Source organism: Microcaecilia unicolor, chromosome 11 (genome assembly GCF_901765095.1).
Source record: "Microcaecilia unicolor chromosome 11, aMicUni1.1, whole genome shotgun sequence".
Taxonomy (NCBI): Eukaryota; Metazoa; Chordata; class Amphibia; order Gymnophiona; family Siphonopidae; genus Microcaecilia; species Microcaecilia unicolor.
This window is the reverse complement of record NC_044041.1, coordinates 100,763,252-100,789,522: the sequence shown is the minus strand read 5'-3', so window position 1 is coordinate 100,789,522 and position 26,271 is coordinate 100,763,252. Positions and strand designations below refer to the sequence as shown.

Sequence of the window (26,271 nt, the reverse complement as noted above, 5' to 3'; positions counted from 1 at the left end):
ACCTGATTCGCCCTTGATGGGTGACAGTTTAGTGACCGATGAATGTCCCGGTCGTTCCTCCGGCGTGGCGGTTTTTTTCCCGCCATAAACGCCCATCCCCCGCTCCTCGCCTCCGCCATCTTGGCCGGCCACGCGGCTCGGACGGCTTCTTCGTGGGCCGCCCTTGAGGTTGGAGACATTAATGCCATGAACGCCCTTAATTTGGGCGACGGCACAAGCGGCTAAAGTTAAGCGCCGTTCTTCCCGCGCGGCTCCTTTGCGGAGTTTCGCGCCGGACGCCATTTTGGAGGCGCAGCATGTCTCTCCCCCGCTATTGCGAGCGCCGGTTGAGAGTGCGTCTAGGGCTGTTGCCCAGGCTGCGGAAGTGCACAGTCTGGGGGGTTTCTCCCCCGAGTTTGTTTTGCTGCTGCATCAGGCTTTCCTCATGCAAAACGCTGCCCCTGCTCCCTCTTCTGATAAAGAGGTTGAGGTTCCCAGAGGTAAACGCCCTCGGGTTGATTTCCAGGCCTTGGAGGACTTTGTCTCCTCCGATGTAGATGAGGGCAGCGTGTCTGAGGTCTCCCAACGGTCCTTTGCGGATTCCTTGGAGGAGATAGATCCCCGCTCGGATGGAGCAGATGACCCCTCTGCAGCGCGGCTTTTTAGCCCAGAGGATTTGCCCAACCTGTTTTTACAGGCCATGGACACTTTGAAGATTTCCTCTCCGGAGGACGTCTCTCCCTCAGCCCCTGTTGGCTCTGCCATTATGCTGGGGACGAAGCGCCCGCCTAGATCCTTCCACGTGCATGATGCCATGCACACCTTAATTGCGGCTCAATGGGATGTCCCGGAAACGAGCCTTAAAGTGGCTAGGGCTATGTCCCGCCTCTATCCTTTGGCTGTGAGTGAACGTGAGGCCTGTCTGTGGCCTACCGTGGATTCTTTAATCACTGCGGTGACTAAGAAAACGGCGTTGCCGGTGGAAGGTGGCACGGCCCTAAAGGACGCCCAAGACAGAAGATTGGAGGCGGCCTTAAGGTCGTCCTTTGAGGCAGCTGCTTTAAGTTTGCAGGCCTCAGTTTGCGGCTCCTATGTGGCCAGGGCGTGCCTGACTATGGTGCAGCGGGCTTCCCCCTCGGATCTTTCCTTGAGGGCTGATTGGCCGGCCCTGGAATCGGGCTTAGCCTCTTTGGCAGACTTGCTGTATGATGTCTTGAGAGCCTCAGCTAAAGGCATGGCTCAGACAGTCTCTGCGCGGCGGTGGCTTTGGCTGAAACATTGGTCTGCTGACCACGCCTCTAAATCCCGCCTGGCTAGATTGCCTTTTAAAGGCAAGCTGCTCTTTGGGGTCGAGCTGGACAAAATCGTGACCGATCTCGGCACGTCTAAGGGCAAGAAATTACCAGAGGTCAGGGCTCGGGCTAGTACTCGTCCCGGTACCTCCAGAGGACGGTTGCTGGAAGCCCGTCGGTACCGCCCGGGCAAGTCGGGTTCCTCTGCCCCCTCTTCCTTCAAGAGGAATTTCTCCCCCAAGCAGCATTCCTTTCGCAGAGACCGCCGTCCCGGAGGTGCTCCCTCCGGTCCTCCCCCAGGGTCTCGTACCCAATGACGGGGCCTTGGTCCACGCCCCAGTGCAGATTGGAGGACGGCTGTCCTCGTTTCTGGGCGAGTGGACCACTATAACTTCAGACGCGTGGGTGCTGGAAGTCATCAGAGACGGCTACAAGCTAGAGTTCTGCCAACCCTTAAGAGACGGGTTTGTACTCTCTCCCTGCAAGTCTCCGGTCAAGCTGTGGCAGTGCAGCAGACCTTGGACAACCTGATCCGCCTGGGTGCGGTCGTTCCGGTGCCAAAAAATCAGATTGGCAAGGGACGTTACTCCATTTACTTTGTGGTTCCAAAGAAAGGAGGTTCTGTCCGGCCTATCCTCGACCTCAAAGGGGTCAATCGGGCCTGGAAAGTGAGGCACTTTCGCATGGAGACTCTCCGCTCTGTTATATAGCGGCAGTGAAGGCAGGAGAGTTCTTGGCTTCCTTGGACATCAAGGAAGCGTACCTGCATATTCCCATCTGGCCTCCTCTCCAACGCTTTCTGCGTTTTACAGTCCTGAGACGACACTTCCAGTTCAGAGCCCTCCCTTTCGGGTTGGCTACTGCTCCGCGGACCTTCTCCAAAGTAATGGGGGTCATAGTGGCCTTCCTGCTAAAGGAAGGAGTACAAGTCCATCCTTATCTGGACGACTGGTTGATCCGAGCCCCCTCTTATGCAGAGTGCGGCAAAGCTATGGACCGGGTAGTTGCTCTTGTGAGCTCCCTGGGATGGATCATCAACTGGAAGAAGAGCCAGCTGCGCCCGACTCAGTCCCTGGAGTATCTGGGAGTTCGATTCGACACCCAAGTGGGCAGAGTGTTCCTGCCAGACAATCGGATTGTCAAGCTTCAGGCTCAGGTGGACTAGTTCCTAGTAGCCTCTCCTATTCGGGCTTGGGACTACGTGCAGCTGTTGGGCTCTATGACGGCCACGATGGAAGTAGTGCCCTGGGCCAGGGCTCATATGAGACCACTACAGCTATCTCTGCTGCTGCGCTGGACTCCGATGTCGGAGGATTATGCTGTGCGCCTTCCCGTGGACCCAGCAGTGCGCAAGGCGCTGAGCTGGTGGACGCAGACAGACAAGTTGTCTGCAGGATTGCCTCTGGTGACCCCGGAGTGGATTGTCGTCACGACAGACGCCTCTTTGATGGGCTGGGGAGCCCACTGCTTGGGAAGGACAGCGCAGGGGCTCTAGTCTCCTGCAGAGGCAAGTGGTCTATCAACCTCCTGGAACTCAGAGCCATTCGGTTGGTGTTATTGGAGTTCATCCCGGTACTGGTGTTGTAGCCTGTACGGGTCCTGTCGGACAATGCCACGGCTGTGGCCTATATCAACCGCCAGGGAGGTACCAAGAGCGCCCCTCTAGCCAAGGAGGCTATGAGTCTTTGCCAGTGGGCGGAAGCGAACCTGGAGCAGCTTTCAGCGGCCCACATTGCCGGAGTCATGAATGTCAAGGCGGACTTTCTCAGTCGCCATACCTTGGAGCCCGGAGAGTGGCAACTATCTGCTCAGGCGTTCTTGGACATCACGAAGCGCTGGGGCCAGCCGAGCCTAGATCTGATGGCGTCATCGGCCAATTACCAAGTGCCGCGCTTTTTCAGCAGAGGACGGGACCCTCGATCCCTGGGAGTAGATGCTCTTCTCCAACAGTGGCCGACACAAGAGCTCCTCTATGTGTTCCCGCCCTGGCCCATGTTGGGCAGGGTGCTAGACCGGGTGGCAAAGCATCCCGGCAGGGTAATCCTGGTGGGTCCGGATTGGCCCAGACGTCCCTGGTATGCGGACTTGATCAGGCTTTCAGTCGACGATCCTCTGCGGCTGTCAGTGGAGCAGGGCCGGTTACATCAGGGTCCCGTGGTGATGGAGGATCCCTCTCCCTTTGTTCTTACGGCCTGGCTATTGAGCGGCAGCGTCTGAGGAAGAAGGGCTTCTCAGACAAGGTCATCGCCACTATGCTGAGAGCGAGGAAACGCTCTACTTCTACTGCTTACGCCAGGGTTTGGCGTATCTTTGCAGCATGGTGTGAAGCAGGCTCACTTTCTCCCTTCACTGCTCCAATTTCTTCAGTGTTGGCGTTCCTGCAAGAAGGTCTGGAGAAAGGCCTGTCGCTCAGTTCCCTTAAAGTCCAGGTAGCGGCTCTGGCTTGCTTCAGGGGCCGCCTGAAGGGTGCTTCCCTGGCTTCGCAGCCAGATGTGGTGCGCTTTCTCAAGGGAGTTAATCACCTGCGCCCTCCTCTGCACTCAGTGGTGCCTGCGTGGAATCTCAACCTGGTGCTAAGAGCATTGCAGAAGCCGCCTTTTGAACCCTTGTCGAGGGCATCTCTGAAAGACCTGACGTTGAAAGCAGTCTTTTTGGTGGCTATCCCTTCAGCCAGAAGAGTTTCCGAGCTCCAGGCGCTCTCATGTCGAGAGCCTTTTCTGCAGTTCACTGAGGCAGGAGTGACTATTCGCACAGTGCCTTCCTTCCTGCCCAAGATTGTTTCTCGCTTCCATGTGAATCAGCAGCTCTGTCTCCCTTCCTTTCGTAGGGAGGACTACCCAGAGGAGTACTCTGCTCTTAAATATCTGGATGTGAGACGAGTCATCTTCAGATACTTGGAAGTGACCAATGATTTCCGGAAATCGGATCATCTGTTTGTCCTGTTTGCAGGTCCTCGTAAGGGTCTGCAGGCTGCTAAGCCTACAGTGGCAAGATGGGTCAAGGAAGCCATTGCAGCGGCTTATGTGGCCGCGGGGAAGGTGCCGCCTATCCAGCTGAAGGCTCACTCCACGAGAGCTCAGGCGGCCTCGATGGCAGAGGCCGGATCCGTCTCCTTGGAAGAGATATGCAAGGCGGCAACTTGGGCTTCGGCTCATACATTCTCCAAGCATTACCGTTTGACTGTGGCTGCACGGGCGGAGGCCCGGTTTGGAGCTTCAGTGTTGAGGTCAGGGATTTCAATGTCCCGCCCTGGGTGAGTACTGCTTCGGTACATCCCACCAGTCTATGGATTGATCAGCTTGATGATATGGAAGGTAAAATTATGTATAATCATACCTGATAATTTTCTTTCCATTAATCATAGCTGATCAATCCATAGCCCCTCCCAGATATCTGTTCTGTTTTTATTCTGGTTGCATTTCAGGTTCAAGTTAGTCTTCAGTTATTTCAGAAAGACTTCGTGTTCAAGTTCTTTCACTTGGATTCTTCAAGAGTTGAGACGAGTTTGTGTTACAGTGAGCTGCTGCATTCCTCTCCCCTCCGTTTTACGGGGCTGGATTGAGACATAAATTCTGCCGGCACTCCCTCCCGCTTCGTGCGGCTGTAGGGCAGCTTTGTACCCCTCCCGCTTCGGCGGTGTTAGGGTCAGTCAGCTCCTCCCGCGGTTGCGGTTGCAGGATAAGCCAGATCCCCCCGCATCGGCGGGTGTGGTGTCCCTCCCCCGCTCCGCGGGGATGAGCTGGACGGATTCCCCTCCCCCACTTGTGTGGGGATGAGCTGGGTTAATTCCCCTCCCCCGTTTCGGCGGTGGTGAGCTGGGCAGAGTGTCCCTTCGTGGGTGTAATTCTCTAAGTGCTGAGTCCTGCGGATGGAGCTTTGATATCGACATACTGAGGAGTTTCCGGCAGCACATGACCACATATAGGGAGGCAAAAGTTTGCTCTCTATCTCCACCTGCTGGTAGATGGACACAACCCACCAGTCTATGGATTGATCAGCTATGATTAATGGAAAGAAAATTATCAGGTATGATTATACATAATTTTACCTTAAATTTGTTCATTAGGGTTACTAGTACTGTTTCTATGCTGTAGTTTGTTCGAAATCCTGATTGAGATTTGTGTAAGATTGAGTATTTATTTAGGTAGTTTGTGAGTTGTTTCGTCACTGCACCTTCTATGAGTTTGGTTATTAACGGGATGGATGCTTCAGGGCGGTAGTTGGTTAGGTCATTTGTGCTTTTCTTCGCGTCTTTAGGTAGTGGAGTAAGTAGAATATTTCCTTTATCCTTTGGGAAAAGACCATTTTGTAGCATGTAATTCAAGTGTTTCGTGAGGTCTGTTATAAATTGTTGGGGGGGCGCTTCTTATCAGGTTGCTAGGACAGATGTCTAGTTTGCAGTGTGATTTGGCGTATCTGTTGAGTAATTGGGAGATATTTTCGGTCGATAGCGCATCAGAGTTGGTCCATGATCGATCTGCTGGGTATTCCCCATGTATTGGGTCTAGGCATTCAAGGAGGTTAGCATAATCGATTGTTTGCTGGGTATAGTAGCACGTAGTTTTATGATTTTCTCTTTGAAGTAGTTGGCTAGGTTGTTTGCTGATGGGGTGTCTGTATTGTTGGAGGTAACCGGCGTGGTATTTAGTAGGTTGTTTACAAGTTGGAAGAGTTTATGTGTATCCTTGTAGCCTGGACCAATTTTAGTTTTGTAATATGTTTTTAGTCTGTCTGATAGTGTATTTGTATTTTCCATGTAGTTGCTTCCAGGCATTGAGTGTGGTGTCGTCTTTTTTCTTGTTCCATGCCCGTTCAAGTCTTCTGACTTGTGTCTTTAGTTTTTTTAGTTCTTCAGTAAACCATGGTATTTTTTTCTGTGTGAGGTTCTGGTTTGAAGTGGTGCTATGTTGTCCCAATCATGGAGAAATTGGGTTGAGTCTGTTGTTGTCCATTCGTTATCATAGACTTGTTGCCAGAATAGCAGTGGGTCTAATCTGCCTCTAGTGGTGTAGGTGGTTTGCTCTTGTTTATGTTGTGAATGTTTTGTTCGCCAGTGAAGAGAGAGTTTCGCTTTGTAATGATCAGACCAGGGTATGCTTGTCCATTTTGCATCTGTTACTGTGATATTTAGTTCATGTGAGAATTTGTATGTGATTAAGTCTAGTGTGTGTCCTTTGATGTGGGTGGGGATTGTGTTTGGCCATTGGAAGTCCCATAGTTGGAGGAAGTCTTTGCATTCACACACGTTTGTTAGGTTAGCATCTTCAAGGTGGAGATTAATGTCACCTTGAAGAGGAAACACAAGTGTTCAATATGAAATCTATGAGGTGTGTTTGGCAGTCTTGCCAATTGCCTGGTAGTCTGTAGAACAGGATAAAGTTTAGGTGGTCTTGTAGGGTTGGGTGGTTGATTCTGACTGAGGCAATTTCAAGTAAGGGAAGTATGGATCCGGCTGTTGTAGTGACTGTGAATTGGGATCTGTAGATTAAAGCTATGCCTCTGCCTCTTTTTCCGTTCCTTGTTCAGTGGGAGATCTTAGAGGAGCTCTTGACAGCCCCCCCTTTCCTGGCAGAATGCAGTAGAACCAGTTCCTCCACTGGACAAGAATCGAAGGTTCTATTCCAAATATTTTCTCATACCAAAAATGACAGGGGGAGTATGTACAATTCTCGATCTATGAGACTTAAACAAGTTTCTACTTTAAAAAAATGCTTTGCATTATATCCATGGGGTCGCTACTTCCCCTTATCTTTGCTCTCTAGATCTCACGGAGGCATGCATGCACATACCTGTTCTCCCGGCACACACAAACCTCCTCCATTTTCACTGTGGAACTCTGCACAATCAATACAAGGTCTTACCATTTGGCTTGACCTTGGCTCGGCCTTGGCTCCTCGAGTCTTCACAAAGTGTCAGATAGTAGTAGCTGCAATACTTCATAAGTGGAGCATACACATTTTCCCCCCTGCCTGAACAACTGGTTAATTAAGACAACCTCTTGAGTCTGAACACCTCCATTCGATCTGCCATAAAGCTCCTAGAACTTCTTGGATTTGTGGTCAATTACCCACATCACATCTTCATCCAGTTCAAACCTTTTCATAGGGGCTCTCCTCGATACAACTTAGGGCAGGGCCTTCCTTCCTCGACCAAGGGCAAGCAACATAATACATCTCTCCACTCAGGTGTTCAACTCCACCCAAATATCTGCCCATCAGATGCTCTGCCTACTCTGTCACATGGCTTCAACAGTCCATGTAATGCCATTGGCTTATCTCCACTTCTGAATTCCTCGGTGAATACTCTCTTCTCAGTGGTCCCAAGCTACTTAATTACTATCAGCTTGTATTCTGATCATTCCACAACTATGCCACTCTCTACAGTGGTGGGTGGTGTCTCAGAATCTTACCCTGGGTCTTCCATTCCAACCCCTTCCACAATCCAAGGTCCTCACCACAGATGCACCCATGACAGGTTGAGAAGCACACCTAGATCTCCACACAAAAGGTTCTTGGTCCCCATAGGAGAATAGATATATCAATTTCCTGGAATTGCAGTTTGGAACACCTTTCAAAACCTTCCAGAATTGTATCTTCAGTCAGGGTAATACTAGTTCACATGGACAACCAGGTAGCAATATATTACCTGAGCAAACAGGGGGGAACAGGTTATTACCATCTCTGTTGACAAGCAATCCAGATATGGATTTCAGCAGCTTCTCGAAACAACATTTTTCTAAGAGCTGTTTACCTAGCCAGCAAACAGAATGCTGTAGCGTACAAACTGAACAGAGTACTTCAATCTCACGAATGGTCCTTCAGTACTTTGGGAGTCTGTAGAATATTCCACCGGGGTGGGGGGGGGGGAGCCCAGCGATAGACCTCTTCGCTTCTCGGAACAAGTTTTCCCGTTTTTACTACTACTACTACTACTACTCATCATTTCTATAGCGCTACTAGACGTACGCAGCGCTGTACACTTGAACATGAAGAGACAGTCCCTGCTCGACAGAGCTTACAATCTAATTAGGACAGACAAACAGAACAAACAAAAGATAAGGGAATATTAAAGTGAGGATGATGAAATAAGGGTTCTGAACAAGTGAATAAGGGGTTAGGAGTTAAAAGCAGCATCAAAAAGGTGGGCTTTTAGCTTAGATTTGAAGACGGCCAGAGATGGAGCTTGACGTACCGACTCAGGAAGTCTATTCCAAGCATATCGTGCAGCAAGATAAAAGGAACGGAGTCTGGAGTTAGTGGTGGAGGAGAAGGGCGCAGATAAGAGAGATTTACCCAGTGAACGGAGTTCCCGGGGAGGAATGTAAGGAGAGATGAGTGGAGAGGTACTGAGGAGTGCAGAGTGAATGCACTTATAAATCAATAAGAGGAGTTTGAACTGTATGCGGAAACGGATAGGAAGCTAGTGAAGTGACTTGAGGAGAGGGCTAATATGAGCATAATGACACTGACAGAATATTAGTCATGCAGCAGAATTTTGAACAGATTGAAGAGGAGAGAGATGGTTAAGTGGGAGACCTGTGAGAAGCAAGTTGCAATAGTCTAAGCGAGAGGTGATAAGAGTGTGGATGAGGGTTCTGGTAGTGTGCTCAGAAAGGAAAGGGCGAATTTTGGTGATATTATAGAGAAAGAAACGACAGGTTTTAGCAGTCTGCTGAATATGTGCAGAGGAGAGGGAGGAGTCGAAGATGACCCCAAGGTTACGAGCTGATGAGACAGGAAGGATGAGAGTGTTATCCACAGAAATAGAGACTGGGGGAGGAGGAGAGGTTGGTTTAGGGGGAAAGATGATAAGCTCAGTCTTGGTCATGTTTAGTTTCAGATGGCACTGAGACATCCAAGCAGCAATGTTAGACAGACAGGCTGATACTTTGGCCTGGATTTCGGTTGAGATTTCTGGTGTGGATCTGGGAGTCATCAGCGTAAAGGTGACACTGAAAACCATGGGATGAGATCAGAGTACCAAGGGAAGAAGTATAGATGGAGAAAAGAAGAGGTCCCAGGACAGATCCTTGAGGTACACCAACTGACAGTGGGATAGAAGTAGAGGAGGATCCACTAGAGTATATACACAAAAGGTACGCTGGGAGAGATGAGAAGAAAACCAGGAAAGAACAGAGTCCTGAAATCCAAGTGAGGACAGCGTATCAAGGAGTAGGCTGTGATCAACAGTGTCAAAAGCAGCAGATAGATCGAGAAGGATGAGGATAGAATAGAGACCTTTGGATCTGGCCAGGAACAGATCATTGGAGACTTTAGCAAGCGCTGTTTCAGTAGAATGAAGGGGGCGAAAGCCAGATTGAAGTGGATCAAGAATAGCTTGAGATGAAAGAAAGTCAAGGCAACGGTGGTGAACAGCATGTTCAAGTATCTTGGATAGGAAAAGGAGGAGGGAGATGGAGCGATAGTTGGAAGGACAGGTAGGGTACAATGAAGGTTTTTTTAAGGAGTGGTGGGACTACGGCATGTTTGAAGGCATCAGGAAGGCAACTGTACAGTCCCAGATGCCTTGTTGCTTCATTGGGGAACAGACCACTACACACTCCCCCCCCCCCCCCCCCCCCACTACCTCCTATAGGGAAAACTCTACTCAAACTGCGTCAAAACCAGGGGACCATGATTCTAATAGCTCCCTACTGGCCACATCAAATTTGGTTCCTCCTTCTTCTAGATTATCCTCCAAGGAACAATTGAAGTTAGATTCTTTTCCAACTCTAATAATGCAGAATGAAGAGTTCCTCCCTCGCCCTGACAGCTTGGTTCTTGACGATGTAGATTTGTTCTTTAAGCCTTTCTGACACAGGAAACTGAAACCTTCTACATGAAAATGTTGTTCTTTTTAAGTGGAAGAGACTTTCAGGTGTGCAACCAGAGCACTCGATCCTACTACAAGCTCTGTACCTATTCTTATGGAGTACCTTCTCCACCTTTTGGACTTTGGCCTCAAAAACTAAACCTGTGTGAGTTCATCTGAGTGCTATTAGTGCTTTTCATTCTTAGGTTGAAAGTTCATCCCTTAATAAAAGGTTTGTTTCATATCAAACCGCCTCCAGTGGCATGGGGGTCTGAATGTCATCCTTCCATTTGAACCGCTTTATTCCTGTTCTCTGAAATTCTTCACATATAAGATAGTGTTCTTAATAGCTCTTCTGTCACAAGAGTCAGTGAGCTTCAAGCCCTTGTGGCAGACCCACCTTACACCAGGTTCTACTTTGAACCCACTCTTTCTTCCTAAAGTGTTATCGGAGTTCCATGTCAATCAATCCATTGTACTCCCTGTCGTCTTCTCTAAGTCACACTGTAATCCTAGAGAAGCAGCACTGCATACCTTGGACTGCAGGCATGCTCTAGCATATTATCTAGAAAGTACAAAACCTCACAGGAAGTCCTCCATTTTTTTGTATCCTTCGGCCCTAACAGATTAGGGATACCCATTGCCAAACGTATGTACTTGGCTGGCTGTATCTCCTACACTTAATACTCAGTCTGGGCTGACCCTTCATGTCCAAGTTACTGCTCACAATGTAAGAACCATGGCAGCTTCAGTAGCCCATTTCTGCTGTGCCTCCATGGAAGACATTTGCAAAGCAGCTATGTGGTCTTCTATCTACACCTTCATGGCTCACTACTGTCTGGAGCGGTGTTCCAGGCGGGTTAGCCAATTTGGACAAGGAGTCCTGCAGAATCTTTTTACTACTTAAGTCAGCTCTGCCCTCTAGCCCCTGTTTTTTTCCCCACCAGACTCACTATCTCCTTAGTTGAAGAAAGTGATTTATATTATGAGCCTGGTAGCTAGTGAATTCCACAAGTGAGAATATTATGCCTGCTTGTCCTCGGAGAAAGCGAAGTTATCTGTAGCAAGTGTTCTCTGGGAACAGCATGCATATATTCTCACTTCCTTCCTGCCACCCCATGGAGTTGTCTTAGCATTAGTACTATATTGCTGGAACCACGTTCAAGCATCAGGCAGGAAAGCACCCGCACGTGTGATGGGAGCACTGCCTGAAAGATTTAAAGTGACAGTGCGCTTGGCATTGTCTGCATTGGGTTTTGTGGATAACATCACCCACATGTGAGAATATATGCCTGCTGTCCTCGGAGAACACCTGCTCCAGGTAAGAAACTTAGCTTACTCAAAAGTGTAAGTCAAAATAAATAAAATGTTTATTATGGAAGAAGCAAAGAATAAAACAGTTTGGAAATAGTGCTAAGCAAAGCATATGCAAAGAGAAAAAGGTCAGAAGTGAAGAACACTTCACTAACCAGCTTCCCAGCTACAGAAAACTAACTCCCATCTTCTGCAAAAATCATTCTTATATATATACAAACTATGGATGAACTGACATTATCACATGACATTTCAGGTATAGGTGTTCAACTGTCATCTAGAATTTCCCTAGCTTGAGTTCTGCTGCTCTTAACCACATTCCTTTCCATTAGGTAATATGTCAGTTTGTGCATGTCTCCGCTTCTCTATTACTTCTCATTCTCACATAACATGCGTTCTACATTTGCACACACCCCTTTCAGTAGCTCAGCTGTGACGCATCTTCATTTATCAGAGGAACATCTCAGAAAAACAGGCCAACCGTCACCAAGTGCAAAAAGTCCTATTTCAGCAAAACACCTTTTTGCTGCCTTCATATCAGAAAAGACTGAATATATTTCAGCATTTTTTAATTTCCAGCAGCTTAACCCTTTAGTATTATACAATCTCTTGAATGGTTTTTCTTTTTCCAGTATTAGAGAGGTTACTCTGGTGGTCACTGACACTGGACCAAATTGTACACATCCAAACAGGTTGCGGTGTATAACATCAACAAGCAGGGTGGTACAGGATCATACTCTGTGTCCGAAAGCTGTCAGAATTTCTCCTGTACTGGACAGCCCAGTTTCACATCTTAGAGCCATATTCCTGGTGGGGAAATTCAATAGTCTGGCCAACAGACTGAGCAGCGTAATGGAACCTCACGAGTAGTCTCAGCATGGACATTGCCCTGGAGATTTTCTGAGAGTGGGGCAAACTCCCTTTGTGGATCTCTTTGCCACTTATTACAATCACAAGGACCCTCAGTACTGCTCCAGGGTCAGGCCACGTGATAGACTAGCATCGGATGCCTTCCTTCACCATTGGGGGACTGGTCATCTGTATGCATATCCTATTTCTCCTGTAGGGAAGACTTTACTGAAACTCAAGCAAGACTGGGGAGCCATGATTCTGATCTCCCCATATTGACCCAGGCAAATATGGTTCCTACTTCTGGAGTTATCTACCAAAGAACCATGGAAATTGGACTGTTTTCTGACCCTCGTCACGCAGAACAAGGAGTCTCTTCTACATCCCAACCTCAAGTTTCCGGCCCTCACAGCCTGGATGTTGAGATCATAGAATTTGCTTCCTTCAGTCTCCCGGAGAGTGTTCAAGATTTTGCCAGCTTCCAGAAAACATCTCTTAGTAGAATTGTTCTTTCAAGTGGAGGAGGTTTGCCATCTGGTCTGAGGGCAAGGCTCTAGACCAGTGATGGGCAACCTTTTGAGCTTGGTGTGTCAAAATTCACCAAAAAACCGAGCATAACTCGGGTGGTGTGTCACTTCAAGAAAAATCACTGCTACTAGGACAGCCCCCGGGCCCCCCTACCCAAGATCGCCAGGCCATCCCTCCACCCGCTACCGGGCCCGGAACTAACCTTAAAGCCTCCTTTCACGTTGCAGCAAGCAGCAGCAGGGCAGACCTCTCCTCCTTCCTTCTGTGCTCCGCCCTCGCGGACGTTACGTCAGGCGAGGTCAGGACACGGAAGGAAGGAGTGGCCTGCCCTGCTGCTGCTTGCTGCGACGTGAAAGGAGGCTTTAAGGTTAGTTTCCGGGAGCGAGGAGGGAGGGCGGACCACACTGCGGCGGCGCCGCGTGTCATCGAAAATGGCTACGCGTGTCATAGGTTCGCCCTCAGGGCTCTAGACCCTCTCTTGCCCTACGCAGAATCTGCTTGAACACTTTCTACACCTCTGAGTCTGGTCTCAAGACCAACTCTGTAAGGGTCCACCTCGGTCCAGTCAGTACTTATCGTTCTCATGTAGAAGGTAAGCCCTCCTCTGTACAGACTTTAGTTTGCTTCATGAGAGGTTTGCTTTTGATAAAGCCCCCTGTCAAACCTTCACCTGTGTCATGGGAGCTCAATGTGGTCCTGACCTAGTTGATGAAAACTCCTTTTGAGCCAGTGGATTCCTGTCCTCTGAAGTATTTGACCTGGAAGGTCTTGTTTTTGGTGACAATTACTTCATCTCATAGGGTCAGTGAGCTTCAGGCTCTAGTAGCAGATCCCACCTTACATAAAATTTCATCATAACAGAATAGTTCTCCGCACTCACCTTAAGTTCCTTCCTAAGATGGAGTCTGAGTTCCATCTGCATCAATTGTCCTGCAGACCAAGCCTCATGCCCATCCTGGTGAAAGTGCACTGCACACCTTGGACTGTAAACGAGCATTGGCCTTTTACCTGGAGTGAATAGGCCCTATACAATCCACTCAGCTTTTTCTTTCTTTTGATCCCAACAGGATGGGGATTGCCATCAGTAAACATACACTTTTCCAATTGGCTGCCAGACTGTATTTATTTTACTTATGCCCAGGCTGAGCTGACTCTAGGAGGTCACACTGTCAGAGCTATGGCTGCGTCGGTAGCCCACTTGAGGTCAGCCTCCATTGAGGAGATTTGCAAAGTGGTCTTCAGTCCACACATTCACATCCAAATACTACCTTTACCAGAACACCCAACGAGACAGACTGTTTAGTCAAACAGTCCTTCAGAATTTGTTTGGGGTCTAGAATCCAATTCCACCCGCCTAGACCCATTTTATTCTATTCCAGGCTGCACCTTCACAGCAGTGTTTATAAGTTTTCAGGTGAATTGATCTTCTTGGGACTCACTATTGCAAGTCCCTATTGTCCTAATGTGGTTGGTTTCAGTGAGCCTGGTTGCTAGGAATTCCCATATGTGAGAATTATATGGTTTTGTCCTCAGAGAAAGTGAAGTTATTTACCTGTATCTGGTATTGTCTGTGGACAGTAGGCCAATTATTCCGCTAGGAGTTGTATTTGGTTATTAGCTATGCTATTGTACTGCTGGTCCTGTGCTTGCGAGTCGGGTGGGAAGGCACCTGCCCTGCGCGGTGGGAGCACTGCCTCAAGCTCTTAAATAATATGCTGGATAGCAAGTCCATACCTGGGCTCCGTGGATGACATCACCCACATGTGAGAATTGGCCTAATGTACTTGGAAAATACCTGTTACAGGTAAGTAACTCTTCAAGCTAATGTTTAAGGAAGTGAATTCAACATTAATGCAGCCCTGATATGACCATCTCAACTGAGCATGTCTGCTATATTTGACAAGTCATTGCTGGAAAATTCAAGGTCAGCTGATTTGCTGCACGTAAACGGCCAAAATTACATAACTAATATATCTGGGAGACTGCTCATAAAGAGATCTAAAAATTACCTAACATACTTAAAAAAAAAAAAAAAAAAAAAAAAAAAAAACCCTAGCCCTGCAATTTCTGTAACAAAAGTTGTAGTACTGTCAAACCTTTTGGGTTGACAGATCTGCACTATTTTGCAAGGTCTTTAACCACCAGACTACTTTCATAAAGCAGTAGGTGAAAACAAGGTTGCAACAGTCACTCAAAAGTAAAAAAAAGCCTGTGTTAATATCCTAAAATGATCACATAGAAAATGCTAATACTACAGAGCCTTAGAGCATAAAAAGCTTTCTTAAGCAACAAATCAACATAAGTCTCCACAGTAAGGCTCGAGTCTAAAATTACACTTAAACCCCAGATTCTGTATAGCTCGACAAATTGCATTCGCAAATCCAATCGTATTCTGGATTTGTGTGTGCAATTTAATTACTTAAGCCAATCAGCGCTGATAATTGCCATTTAACAAGCAATTATTGACACACTGGCTTTAATTGTACTTTATGTACACAACTTACTAAGTGTATTCTGTAAAGTGATATGCATAAATTCTAATGTGCACTGCCAAAAAGGGGGCGTGGAATGGGCGGGTTGTAGGTGTTCCAAGAATCTACATGCAGGGATACTACTGCTACTAGACGTACGCAGTGCTGTACACTGGACATGAAGAGACAGTCTCTGCTCGACAGAGCTTAGAATCTAATTAGGACAGACAAACAGGACAAATAAGGGAATTCCTAAGGTAGGAATGATAAAACATGGGTACTGAACAAGTGAATAAGGGTTAGGAGTTATAAGCAGCATCAAAAAGGTGGGCTTTTAGCCTAGATTTGAAGACGACCAGAGATGGAGCTTGATGTACCGGCTCAGGAAGTCTATTCCAGGCATATGGTGCAGCAAGATAAAAGGAGTGGAGTCTGGATTTAGCATTGGAGGAGAAGGGTGCAGATAGATTTACCCAGAGAATGGCGTTCCCGGGGAGGCGAGATAAGAGTGGAGAGGTATTGAGGAGCTGCAGAGTAACATAGTAGATGATGGCAGAGAGAGACCTGGATGGTCCATCCAGTCTGCCCAACAAGATAAACTCATATGTGCTGCTACTTGTGTGTACCTGACCTTGATTTGTATCTGCCATTTTCAGGGCACAGACCGTAGAAGTCTGCCCAGCACTAGCCCCGCCTCCCACCACCGGCTCTGCCACCCAATCTCTGCTAAGCTTCTGAACAGGATTACTTTGTTTATCCCACGCATTTTTGAATAATGTTACCGTTTTCATCACCACCACCTCCCGCGGGAGGGCATTCCAAGTATCCACCACTCTCTCTCTGAAAAAATACTTCCTGACATTTTTCTTGAGTCTGCCCCCCTTCAATCTCATTTCATGTCCTCTAGTTCTACCGCCTTCCCATCTACGGAAAATATTTGAACGTCTGTATCATATCAGCCCAGTTTCTCCTTTCCTCCAGGGTATACATGTTCAAGTCTCTCCTCATACGTCTTGTAATGCAAATCCCATACCATTCTTGTAGCTTTTCTTTGCACCGCTTCAATTCTTTTTACATCCTTAGCAAGATACGGCCTCCAAAACTGAACACAATACTCCAGATTGGGGCCTCATTAACGACTTATACAGGAGTAGCCTAATGGTTAGTGCAATGGACTTTGATCCTGGGGAACTGAGTTCGATTCCCACTGCAGCTCCTTGTGACTCTGGGCAAGTCACTTAACCTTCCATTGCCCCTGGTACAAAATAAGTACCATATGTAAACAACTTTGGATGTAGTTGCAAAAAAAACTCAGGCAGTATATCAAGTCCCATTTCCCCTCTTTTCTTCTGCTGGTCACACCTCTCTCTATACAGCCTAGCAACCTTCTAGCTATGGCCACTGCCTTGTCTCACACTGTTTCGTCGCCTTCAGATCCTCAGATACTATCACCCCAAGATCCCTCTTCCCGTCCATACATATCAGACTCTCACCGCTTAGCACGTACGTCTCCCGTGGATTTCTACTCCCTAAGTGCATCACTTTGCATTTCTTCGCATTGAATTTTAATTGCCAAACCTTAGACCATTCTTCTAGCTTCTGCAGTTTATTCAAGAGCCTCCTGTGGGGAACCGTGTCAAAAGCTTTGCTGAAATCTAAGTAGATTATGTCTATATCACGTCCATAATTCAATTCTCCGGTCACCCAGTCAAAGAATTCAATGAGATTCGTTTGGCACGATTTACCTTTGGTAAAACCATGTTGTTTCTGATCTTGCAGCTTATTGGCTTCCAGGAAATTCATCATCCTTTCCTTCAGCATTGCTTCCATTACTTTTCCAATAACCGAAGTGAGGCTTACCGGCCTGTAGTTTCCAGCTTCTTCCCTATCACCACTTTTGTGAAGAGGGACCACATCCGCTGTTCTCCAATCCCATGGAACCTCTCCCGTCTCCAAGGATTTATTAAACAAATCTTTGAGGACCCGCCAGAACCTTTCTGAGCTCCCTCAATGTCCTGGGGTGGATCCAGTCCTGTCCCACGGCTTTGTTCACCTTTAGATTTTCAAGTTGTTCATACACACTGTCTTCCGTGAACGGTGCAATATCCACTCCATTCTCATTAGTACTTTTGCCAGTCAATCGTGGTCCTTCTCCAGGATTTTCTTCTGTGAAAACAGAAAAGTATCTTTTTAGCAAATTTGCTTTTTCTTCTTCATTATCTAAATAGCAGTTCACAGCATCTTTCAGTCTCACAATTCCCTTTTCAGTCTTCCTCCTTTCAGTAATATACCTGAAGAAATTTTTGTCACCCCTCCTTACATTTCTAGCCGTTTGTTCTTCCGCTTGCGCTTTCGCCAGACATAGCTCTCTTGGCTTCTTTCAGTTTCATCCGGTATTCCTCTCTGTGTTCCTCTTTGAGTTTTTCTGTATTTCAGGAACGCCAACTCTTTAGCCTTTATTTTCTTGGCCACTTGCTTGGATAACCATATCTGTTTCCTTTTTCTCTTGCTTTTATTTACTCTCCTTACATAAAGGTCTGTGGCCAAATTTATGTCTTCTTTCAGCCTGGACCACTGTCCTTCCACTTCTTGTTCATCCTCCCAGCCCATCAGCTCCTTCCTCAGGTATTCCCCCATTTTACTAAAGTCAGCATGCTTGAAATCCAGGACTTTGAGTTTTGAGTGGCCGCCCTCCACTTCAGCTGTCATATCAAACTAAACTGTTTGATGGTCACTCGGGCACCCACTCGGACATTTGACACACTATCCCCATTTGTGAGCACCAGATCCAACGTCACTCCCTCCCTCGTGGGTTCCGTCACCATTTGTCTGAGCAGAGCACTTTGAAAAGCATCCACGATCTCTCTACTTCTTTCCGATTCCGCAGATGGAACCTTCCAATCTACATCCAGCAGATTGAAATCTCCCAGCAACAGCACCTCTCTCTTCTTTCCCAACTTTTGAATATCTGCGATCAGATCTTTATCTAGTTCCTCCAATTGTGTCGGGGGTCTGTAGACAACACCCATGTGGACAGAGGTTCTATCATCTCTTTTTAAGGTGATCCATATTGCTTCTTCCTTTCCCCAGGTCCCTGTCATTTCAGTCGCTGTGATATCATTTCTCACATACAGAGCTGCTACTCCACCTTTACGATCATCTCTGTCCTTTCTAAATAGATTATAGCCTGGTATGTTTGCATCCCATTCATGGGAGCCATTGAGCCAAGTCTCTATGATTGCAACAACGTCTAAGTCTGCCTCCAACATCAGGGCTTGAAGGTCATGAACTTTATTGCATAGACTGTGAGCATTTGTGGTCATCGCTTTCCATCTACATTTCCTGGTATATGTTTCAACATTAGTGATTTGGGGGTGTCTTTTCTCTTTGGGTACCTTCATATCTTTTTGTTCCACCTTCATTGCTTTTTCTTCCGTCCCATTTCTATTTTCAGGAACATCACAGTGCTGTAATGGAGCAAAAGAATTCTGTAGGGGCAACACTTTTGAGGGCGGATGCTTCTCTGCCTGAGCCTACTGTGAACCATCTATTCTTAGGTGGTTTTATCCTTTGAGGCAGTGGTGAAAATTTGGTATGATTTTGTGCAGTCCTAGAAGCTGCTTTAAGTGCATCCAATTCCTGCTTTACTTTACTGAGCTCCTGTTTTAAACTAGCGAGCTGAAGACAGGACAAGCCTTAAGTCTCCAGATGATTGGCCTTGAAACTAAAGCACCACAATTATTACAGAGAATAAAAGTCATCCTGATTGGTTGAAATGGGTATGCATAGGTGTACTATGATGGGGTTAACAGTCTGCAAGATTGCCTGTGTGTGACTGAGAAGTAAAGTTAATGAGTTTTGGCTTCTCTATATATGATTGGAAAACCCTGGGGTGGGTAGGATTATAAGTCCCAGTGAGTCAGCCAAGTGCTGTATCAAAAACATTCTCTAGGCATGACCAGAACTGATTACAGTCTGATCAAAGAATTTCCAGTTGATTTAACTTTCAAATGCAGTTGTAAGTCAATAAGAGGAGTTTGAACTTATGTGGAAGTGGATAGGGAGCCAATGAAGTGACTTGAGGACAGGGCTAATATGAGCATAGTGACACTGGCGGAATATAAGTCATGCAGCAGAATTTTTAACAGATTGAAGGGGAGAGAGATAGAATACACCTGCTCCCCACCAAACGTAGGCACCAGAATTTACACCAAAATGGATGCGCCTAGAGTTAGGCACAGGCATGGTCGTGTATTCTATAAACCGCACCTAAATCTAGATGTGGTTTATAGAATATACTTAGGTGACAATTTTCTTGGCACCGATTTTTCAAACGCCATATATAAAATGTAGTCCAAAAGGTTTTTCAATACGAGTCTAGTTTCAAATTGAAAAACCTTATTCTGAACTGTACTACATTCAGGTTTCATTGATAGAGGATCTTTAGTTTTTCCTAAGCTCAACTGAAAACAGTTTGAATGTACCCAGTTCTGCACCAACACAAAACATTGGTGGACAGTATCCAATTCTCTGTCCAAAGTAGATGTCACTGGGAGCAAAAGAGTAATGTCATCCGCAACCCACATGCTGGAATTCACTCCCTGAAAGACTTCGTTTAACAGAAGACTATCTCTGTACCTCAGGAAGCAGGTGAAAGCTTGGCTCTTCAACCAGGCCTTTAATGGAAGAAGTAACTAACTTGCTAGTCACATACATATTCAAGGAATGACAACAGCTGCACATACTATAGCAGGACATGTTTATCCATGTCTACCTAGCTAAGATAATATTCAAGCACCTTTCTGACCTCATTTTTTTACTCCTGTTACTTATTTACCTATATGTTCCATTGTTGCTTACACCCTATCCTGTCTATTAAAATATTTTATCGTGTAGTTATATAATGTAGCATACTATGCCATACTTAGTATTGTTTTAAAATATTTAATGCTGTAATTGTCTGTTGCTTATGTTTGACTTACTCTTGCTGTATACCACCTTGAGTGAGTTCCTTCAAAAAGGTGGTAAACAAATCCTAATAAGCGTAAAATCTAACCCCTAAATAACTAACCCTGCCCAAATGTACATATCATAGGATTTAAAAGGACAGGAGAAAGTGTAGTCAATTCCAAGGAGCAGAGATCTCGTCCATCTTCACCCTGTATGTGCAACATATTAAACACTTAAACAATTGAGAACCTTTCCTAATACCCCTGTTTGATTCAGTCTAAGTAAAAGACAACTGTGATCCACTAAATCAAAAGTAGAAGATAAATCAAATTGTAGCAATAAAACCTAGAGGTTTGTAAATTTCCAAGAACAGGGAACCTAACAAGGTCTCTGTACTGAGGCCCCTACGAAAACCAGACTGGGTGTCGTAGATGGTATTATGCATTTCCAGATAATCTGACAGTTTCTGCCACCCAGCCCTCAGCCATCTTTACAAAAAGAGAAATATTGGCAATAGGTGTTTAATTAGATACTTGGCTTTTGTCCCCAGATGGATTCTTTAAAAATATCAACAAAATGTCCCCCACCACATTAGGAAACTGACCCAGTTCAAACAGACTGATTAACCAACTGTACAACCAAACCTAAAGGACGGAAGGAGAGGTTTTCAGTAGATAATTCGGGAATGCATCTAATGTACTGTGGGAAGATGCAAAATTTGACCATAATCTTTGTACATCCACCAGCTGAATATCTGCAAAATGGTCCAATGATCTGTAAGCATCCACCACAGAGTCCCAACAAGGAGGAATCTCCACAGCACAAAAGCCCTGAAACTCCATAGACTTAAGGTCATCTCTTAAAACCATTAATTTTAGCTTGGATATGAAAATAGATAGTACTTTTAAAACACACAGAAGAAAATATGTTTTTACGCCATGTATAGTTAAGTTGTAGAGCTTGTTGCCAGAGGATGTAGTAAACAGTTAATTTAGCTGTGTTTCTAAATTGTTCAGACAGGTTCCTGGAAATAAAGTCCATAAACGTTAAGGTAGACCCGGGGAAAGCCACTGCTTATCCCTGGAGGTAAGTAACATGGAATCTTGCTACTTTTGGGATTCTGCCAGGTACTTGTGACCTGGATTGGTCATTGTTGGAAACAGAATACTTGGCTAGATGGACTCATTATGACATTTTCTTACATTCTTGTGGATTCAATATGTGCGACTAACATTTCACAGAGGAGGATGGGCAGGGTACAAACACAGATTAGGTTGAATTCAGTGAACTGTGATCATTTCTCAACTAAACTAATTATGTAACTGATCATAGTTTGGTGTTAATGGAGTGGAGGGAATTAGTCTGTTCAAGACTGATAACTGCTGTATTGGCAGTTATTGGCATTTTTCATGATGCTACCTGATTAAATCATTTGGAGCTCTTTTTTTCTTTTTGGTGCAGTGCAACATTAATGGAGAGACTGGAGAACCAGAAGATGATCTGACTCCAGAAAGCATCGAATTTTGTCAGAAACTAGGCAGCAAAGCTATGAAAGTGTCCGATATCGTTGGTGGCAAAGATAAAACTATATATGCTGTTATTCAGGAAGGAATCAATATGATCAATGAAAAAGCTACCTCAAATGCACAGAAAATCCAGAAGTGGATAATTTTAGAACGAGATTTTTCCATTTTTGGAGGAGAACTAGGTAAGTGTCGTACTGCAAACGTTTTCAAAGCTTAATATTTTTCCTTGGCCTTGCTGTACATTGGGGGAAATTTCTTAAAAGGGAGTAAAAAGGCCTTATGAAATTTCATGAATGTATTACTGTCAGTTTAAAATAGCTAAGAATGAAGACACATTTTCTCTAAATATTGACTTTTTTGTATTGTATACTATAGGGCCCTTTTACCAAGCTACAGTAATCACTAATGTGCTTACCACAGCTTAACCCATTAGTGCCCTATGTTCCCATAATAAGCCATATGGGAACAAATTGATTTGTTCCCATATGGGAACATCAGGCACTAATGGGTTAAAATGGCATACAGCGGGGCGTGCTGAGGTGTCCCATGGTAAAGCGCCTATAAGTATGGCTACCCATGTGCTAAAAAAATATATATATATATATTAGCAGAGAGGGTGTGTCTGGGGGTGGAGAGTGTCTGCGCTGATTAGACAGAGTTTTGGCACAGGAATAAGCTACAGTAAATGAATCTTGTCTTGCTTAGCAAAGGCACATAGCTCAAAACTGACAAAATTGGACTGGGTTTTGGAAAAGTGCTCTTCAGATCATGTAAAACTCTTTTCTTACAATAAGTCTAGCTTATTTGTGCTTTAAATATACATTTGGGTGTATAGAGACAATCTCCTGAAAACATATACCACAAACTCACTCGGTCTGTTACATATTAGAAAATGATTCATGTTTTCTCTGAAGACAAGCAAGATCAAATATTCTTACAACTGAGTATCATCATCCAATAAAACCCATGCAAGAATGCTCACCAGCTTGTTTAACACAACTACTACTACTACTACTTAACATTTCTAAAGCACTACTAGGGTTACGCAGCGCTGTACAATTTAACATAGAGGGACAGTCCCTGCTCAAGGAGCTTACAATCTAAAAGACAAGTGAACAGTCAGTCCGAAAGGGGCAGTCTGGATTTACTGAACGGTAAGAGTTAGGTGCCGAATGCAGCATTGAAGAGGTGGCCTTTAAGCAAAGACTTGAAGATGGCAGGGAGGGGGCTTGGCTTAAGGGCTTTTAGAGCGTTGCATTGCATGTGCATACCTGTAACTGTTGTGTGGGACTGTCACAAAATTCCTAGCCACCTGCCTGGTGCTACCCCATAACCATTTAGAGGGTCTATCCCCAGCACAGCTCAGGTCTGCCTGCACCCTTCTGCTTGTGCTCTACACTATCACCCTCCTCCCACCGACTGGGTCCCAACTGCCTCTGGGTGAGTCTCCCACTTTCAAATTATTCCCCAGTGATTTCTACTCCCACACTCCCAGTTCCTAGAAAGCACCCACAGATCCAATACACAAACCACCCGTATTCTTAGTCAGTCCAGACAAGCAGAGGCAATAAACTAAAGTGTTTATTGTCATGAAAAATTAGAATAGTGAACAGAAAAGGTGCAATCAGCAAAACAATAACAGGTAACTGAAATAGGATTACTTAGTAAACAAATGTTTAGATAATTTTATATCTAAACTAGTGAAAAAGGCCCGTTTCTGACAGCAATGAAACGGGCGCTAGCAAGGTTTTCGTCGGAGTGTGTATGTTTGAGAGAGTGTGTGAGAGTGACTCTGTGTGAGAGAGAGTGAATGTGCGAGTGTGTGTGATAGAGAGTGAGTGAGACTGGGTGTGAGTGTGTGTATGAGAATCGGAGTGTGTGCCAGGGGCCCCTCCCTCCTCCCTCCCAGTGCCAGGGTCCCCTCCACCCTCCCTCATAGTTTCAGGGTCCCCACCCCAAATACCTTTTGTCCTTTACCTGTTAAGACGCAGTTTTTCCATTAGAAGCAGCTTTAGACGTGTTTCAGATGGAAGAAGTCCAAAAAAGACGACAATGTGGGTGTGCTTGGTTTGAGTGTATGGTAATGACGGCTGTGTTGGGTAGAGGAAACCGAGATTAACCAATGGGCTTCCTTGCTAACAGTGTAGTTCATTGGCGTCCTGCAGCATGGCCGGAGTCTGAGAGGAGAGGGAGGGTGGAGGAACGTTGAGCAAGGTGCTGCGGGAGGGTGGGTGAGGCGGACCGTAGGATGGGGGGAGGGATCCTGTGGCGATTTACTTTGGGTTTGTGTATGGCAAATGACGGCTGCGTTGGGGAATGGAAAGAGAGAGGGGTTGTAGGGTGGAGCACTGAGTGTTGTGACCTCGGGGGGTGGGTGGAGGATGGTAGTGTTTGCAACTTGGGGACTGTAGGGGTGAGGGGTGGTGAATTTGGCGTGCGGGGCGTGTGTTGGTGAGCGGCGCTGCCTTTTTTATTTGTATTTTTTTTTGTCTCTGACGGAGGGAGGGGGGGTGTTTGGTGTCGTCGACCTGTTTGTGTGGGGGGGGGGGGGGTGGAGCAGCGGGTGGTACTACTCTGGGGAGAGGGTGGAGCACTGTGTGGTGAGCGGCGTTTTTTTTCTTTTTTTTGTGCGTTCGCGACGACCTGTGTGTGGGGGGGGAGTGGAGGGTGGAGCATTATGTGTTGTGACCTCTGGGGGGGGTGGAGGGAGGAGCGGTGGCAACGTGGGGGGAGTGGTGGAGGGTGGTAGTGTTGGCCACTTGGGGGGTTGTAGGGGTGAGGGGTGGTGAATTTGGGGGGGGGGGTTGGGTGAGCGTGTGTAGTGGTTCTTCATTGATGTGTGTGCCGCCCTCGTCTCAAAAGTGATGACGTCGAGGGCGGAGCGATGCGATTGGTTGAGTGCCATAGCTCCACCCTCAACGTCATAACGTTTGACGCGAGGGTGGGGCCAACACTCATGGGTGAATTGTGATTTCACCACCATGCATTTAGAATGTTGGGACTTGTGGAGGCTTCATAGAACGTTGGAGGTGCGTTTTATATATAGAGAGAGAACTTGGGTAGATCAGGACATATAGCTGCTCACAAGTTATCAAATACAACTGTTCACAGAGCTTCAGCAAAGAGATCCTTCTCTCCCAAACTGGGACTAGCTGAATTTTGAGCTCTTGGGCTAATCAGAGCCCAGAAGTACAAGTTTTAAAAATAGCTGGCCACATCACTGCAGGTTACCTCTCATCTGTGTTAACTAAAGAGGGAACAATCAGTTCTCTGTAACTACTTTAAACATAAACATGCAGCACCTGCTGGCTAAACTAGAGAAATACAGTTTACAGGCTTAAAAACCCACTGTTTTGTCACAGGGACCTTGTCAGTTTCTCTTTTTTCATGGAGCAGATCTACAGAAGCATGTCTGCTGTTATCCCATGATTAGAGATACTGTGACCATACCTTTTGGGTAAGATTTGCTTGTCCATTGTGTTTAAGTTCTGGTGCTGTTGTGTGGGACCCAAGTTCCCAGCAGAACAACTTAAGAATTTCAGCACTTTTCAGGTTTTCTTCTTTTTCTGCAGCCCACTAGGCCTTCTGAGGTCTCGGGCAACTGGCTAGAAACATTTTTCCGTAATCGAGTCATTTGATTTCACTGTGGCCATTTTTCTGGACATGTTCTAGAGAGAGGCTCCCTGTGGTTTTAAGAAGTATTCCAGCTGTAACAGAACTGTATCTGTCAAGGATACGTGTAGTTGGTGCCTGCAATGCCTGGGACTCAATCAGGATTCTTCCTCATGTAAACTGTTTGCAGGTGTCAAGGAAAGGCATCAGAACAGAGCCGGTGCTTGGGTCTCTGGCGCCCCCTCCCACCCGGTCCAGCATCTCCTTTTTCTCTTCTCCCACCCCACACCCTTTTTCAGCCCAGTGCCTTAAAAGGTGAAGAACAAAAGATTTTTGTTGTTGGGTTTTTTTTCTACTCAACAGCTTTTTAATTTATTTGAAAACTTCCCATATGTAGATATAAATATGAAATAAAATTGAATATCACTAAAACTGCTTTAAAAAATTATTGTCGCTGGTGGAAACAGCATTAATAACGGCTGTATTTTGTGCTCCTTTTTCTACACTGTTCTATACAATACAGTAATATATGGACAAATTTCAGTGAGGATATGCTGTTTACTAATGGGTTCATCTTAACTGTTGTAATCTGCCTTGGGAAGCCTGGTGTTATAAAAATGTGGAAGTAAAATTAGTCTTCTTTCATTGGGGCACATGGAATCACATCTTCATCTCATCTCTTTTGTACAAATGGATTACTCTGTTTTGAGCATGTTTCAGGGACAAGTGATTAAGTCAAAATAATAAAAAAAATATTTTCTTTCATGCAGATCTCTCATTTGTTTTCACTTAAATAGATGGGCTTTAAGTCCCTAATGCAGTCCATTGATTTCCTTATATTTTGTCTTTGTGATGACTTATACTGTTCCAAAACGTGTCCCCCCCCCCCCCCCCCCCTGCTGCAGTAATGCCGCCATCCCCCTCCAGCTTACTAGAGTC

At 46.0% G+C, this 26,271-nt stretch overlaps 1 protein-coding gene across 4 annotated transcripts in view; it reads left to right on the top strand.

Moving 5' to 3' along the window:
* ACSBG2 (acyl-CoA synthetase bubblegum family member 2) overlaps positions 1 to 26,271 on the top strand; it is a 246,519-nt gene that overhangs the window by 208,217 nt on the left and 12,031 nt on the right. For all 4 annotated transcript variants that reach the window (XM_030218100.1, XM_030218098.1, XM_030218101.1 and 1 more), the window contains one exon: positions 21,656 to 21,902. In XM_030218100.1, the coding sequence (XP_030073960.1) occupies positions 21,656 to 21,902 (247 nt within the window). The remainder of the gene's footprint in view (positions 1 to 21,655; positions 21,903 to 26,271) is intronic.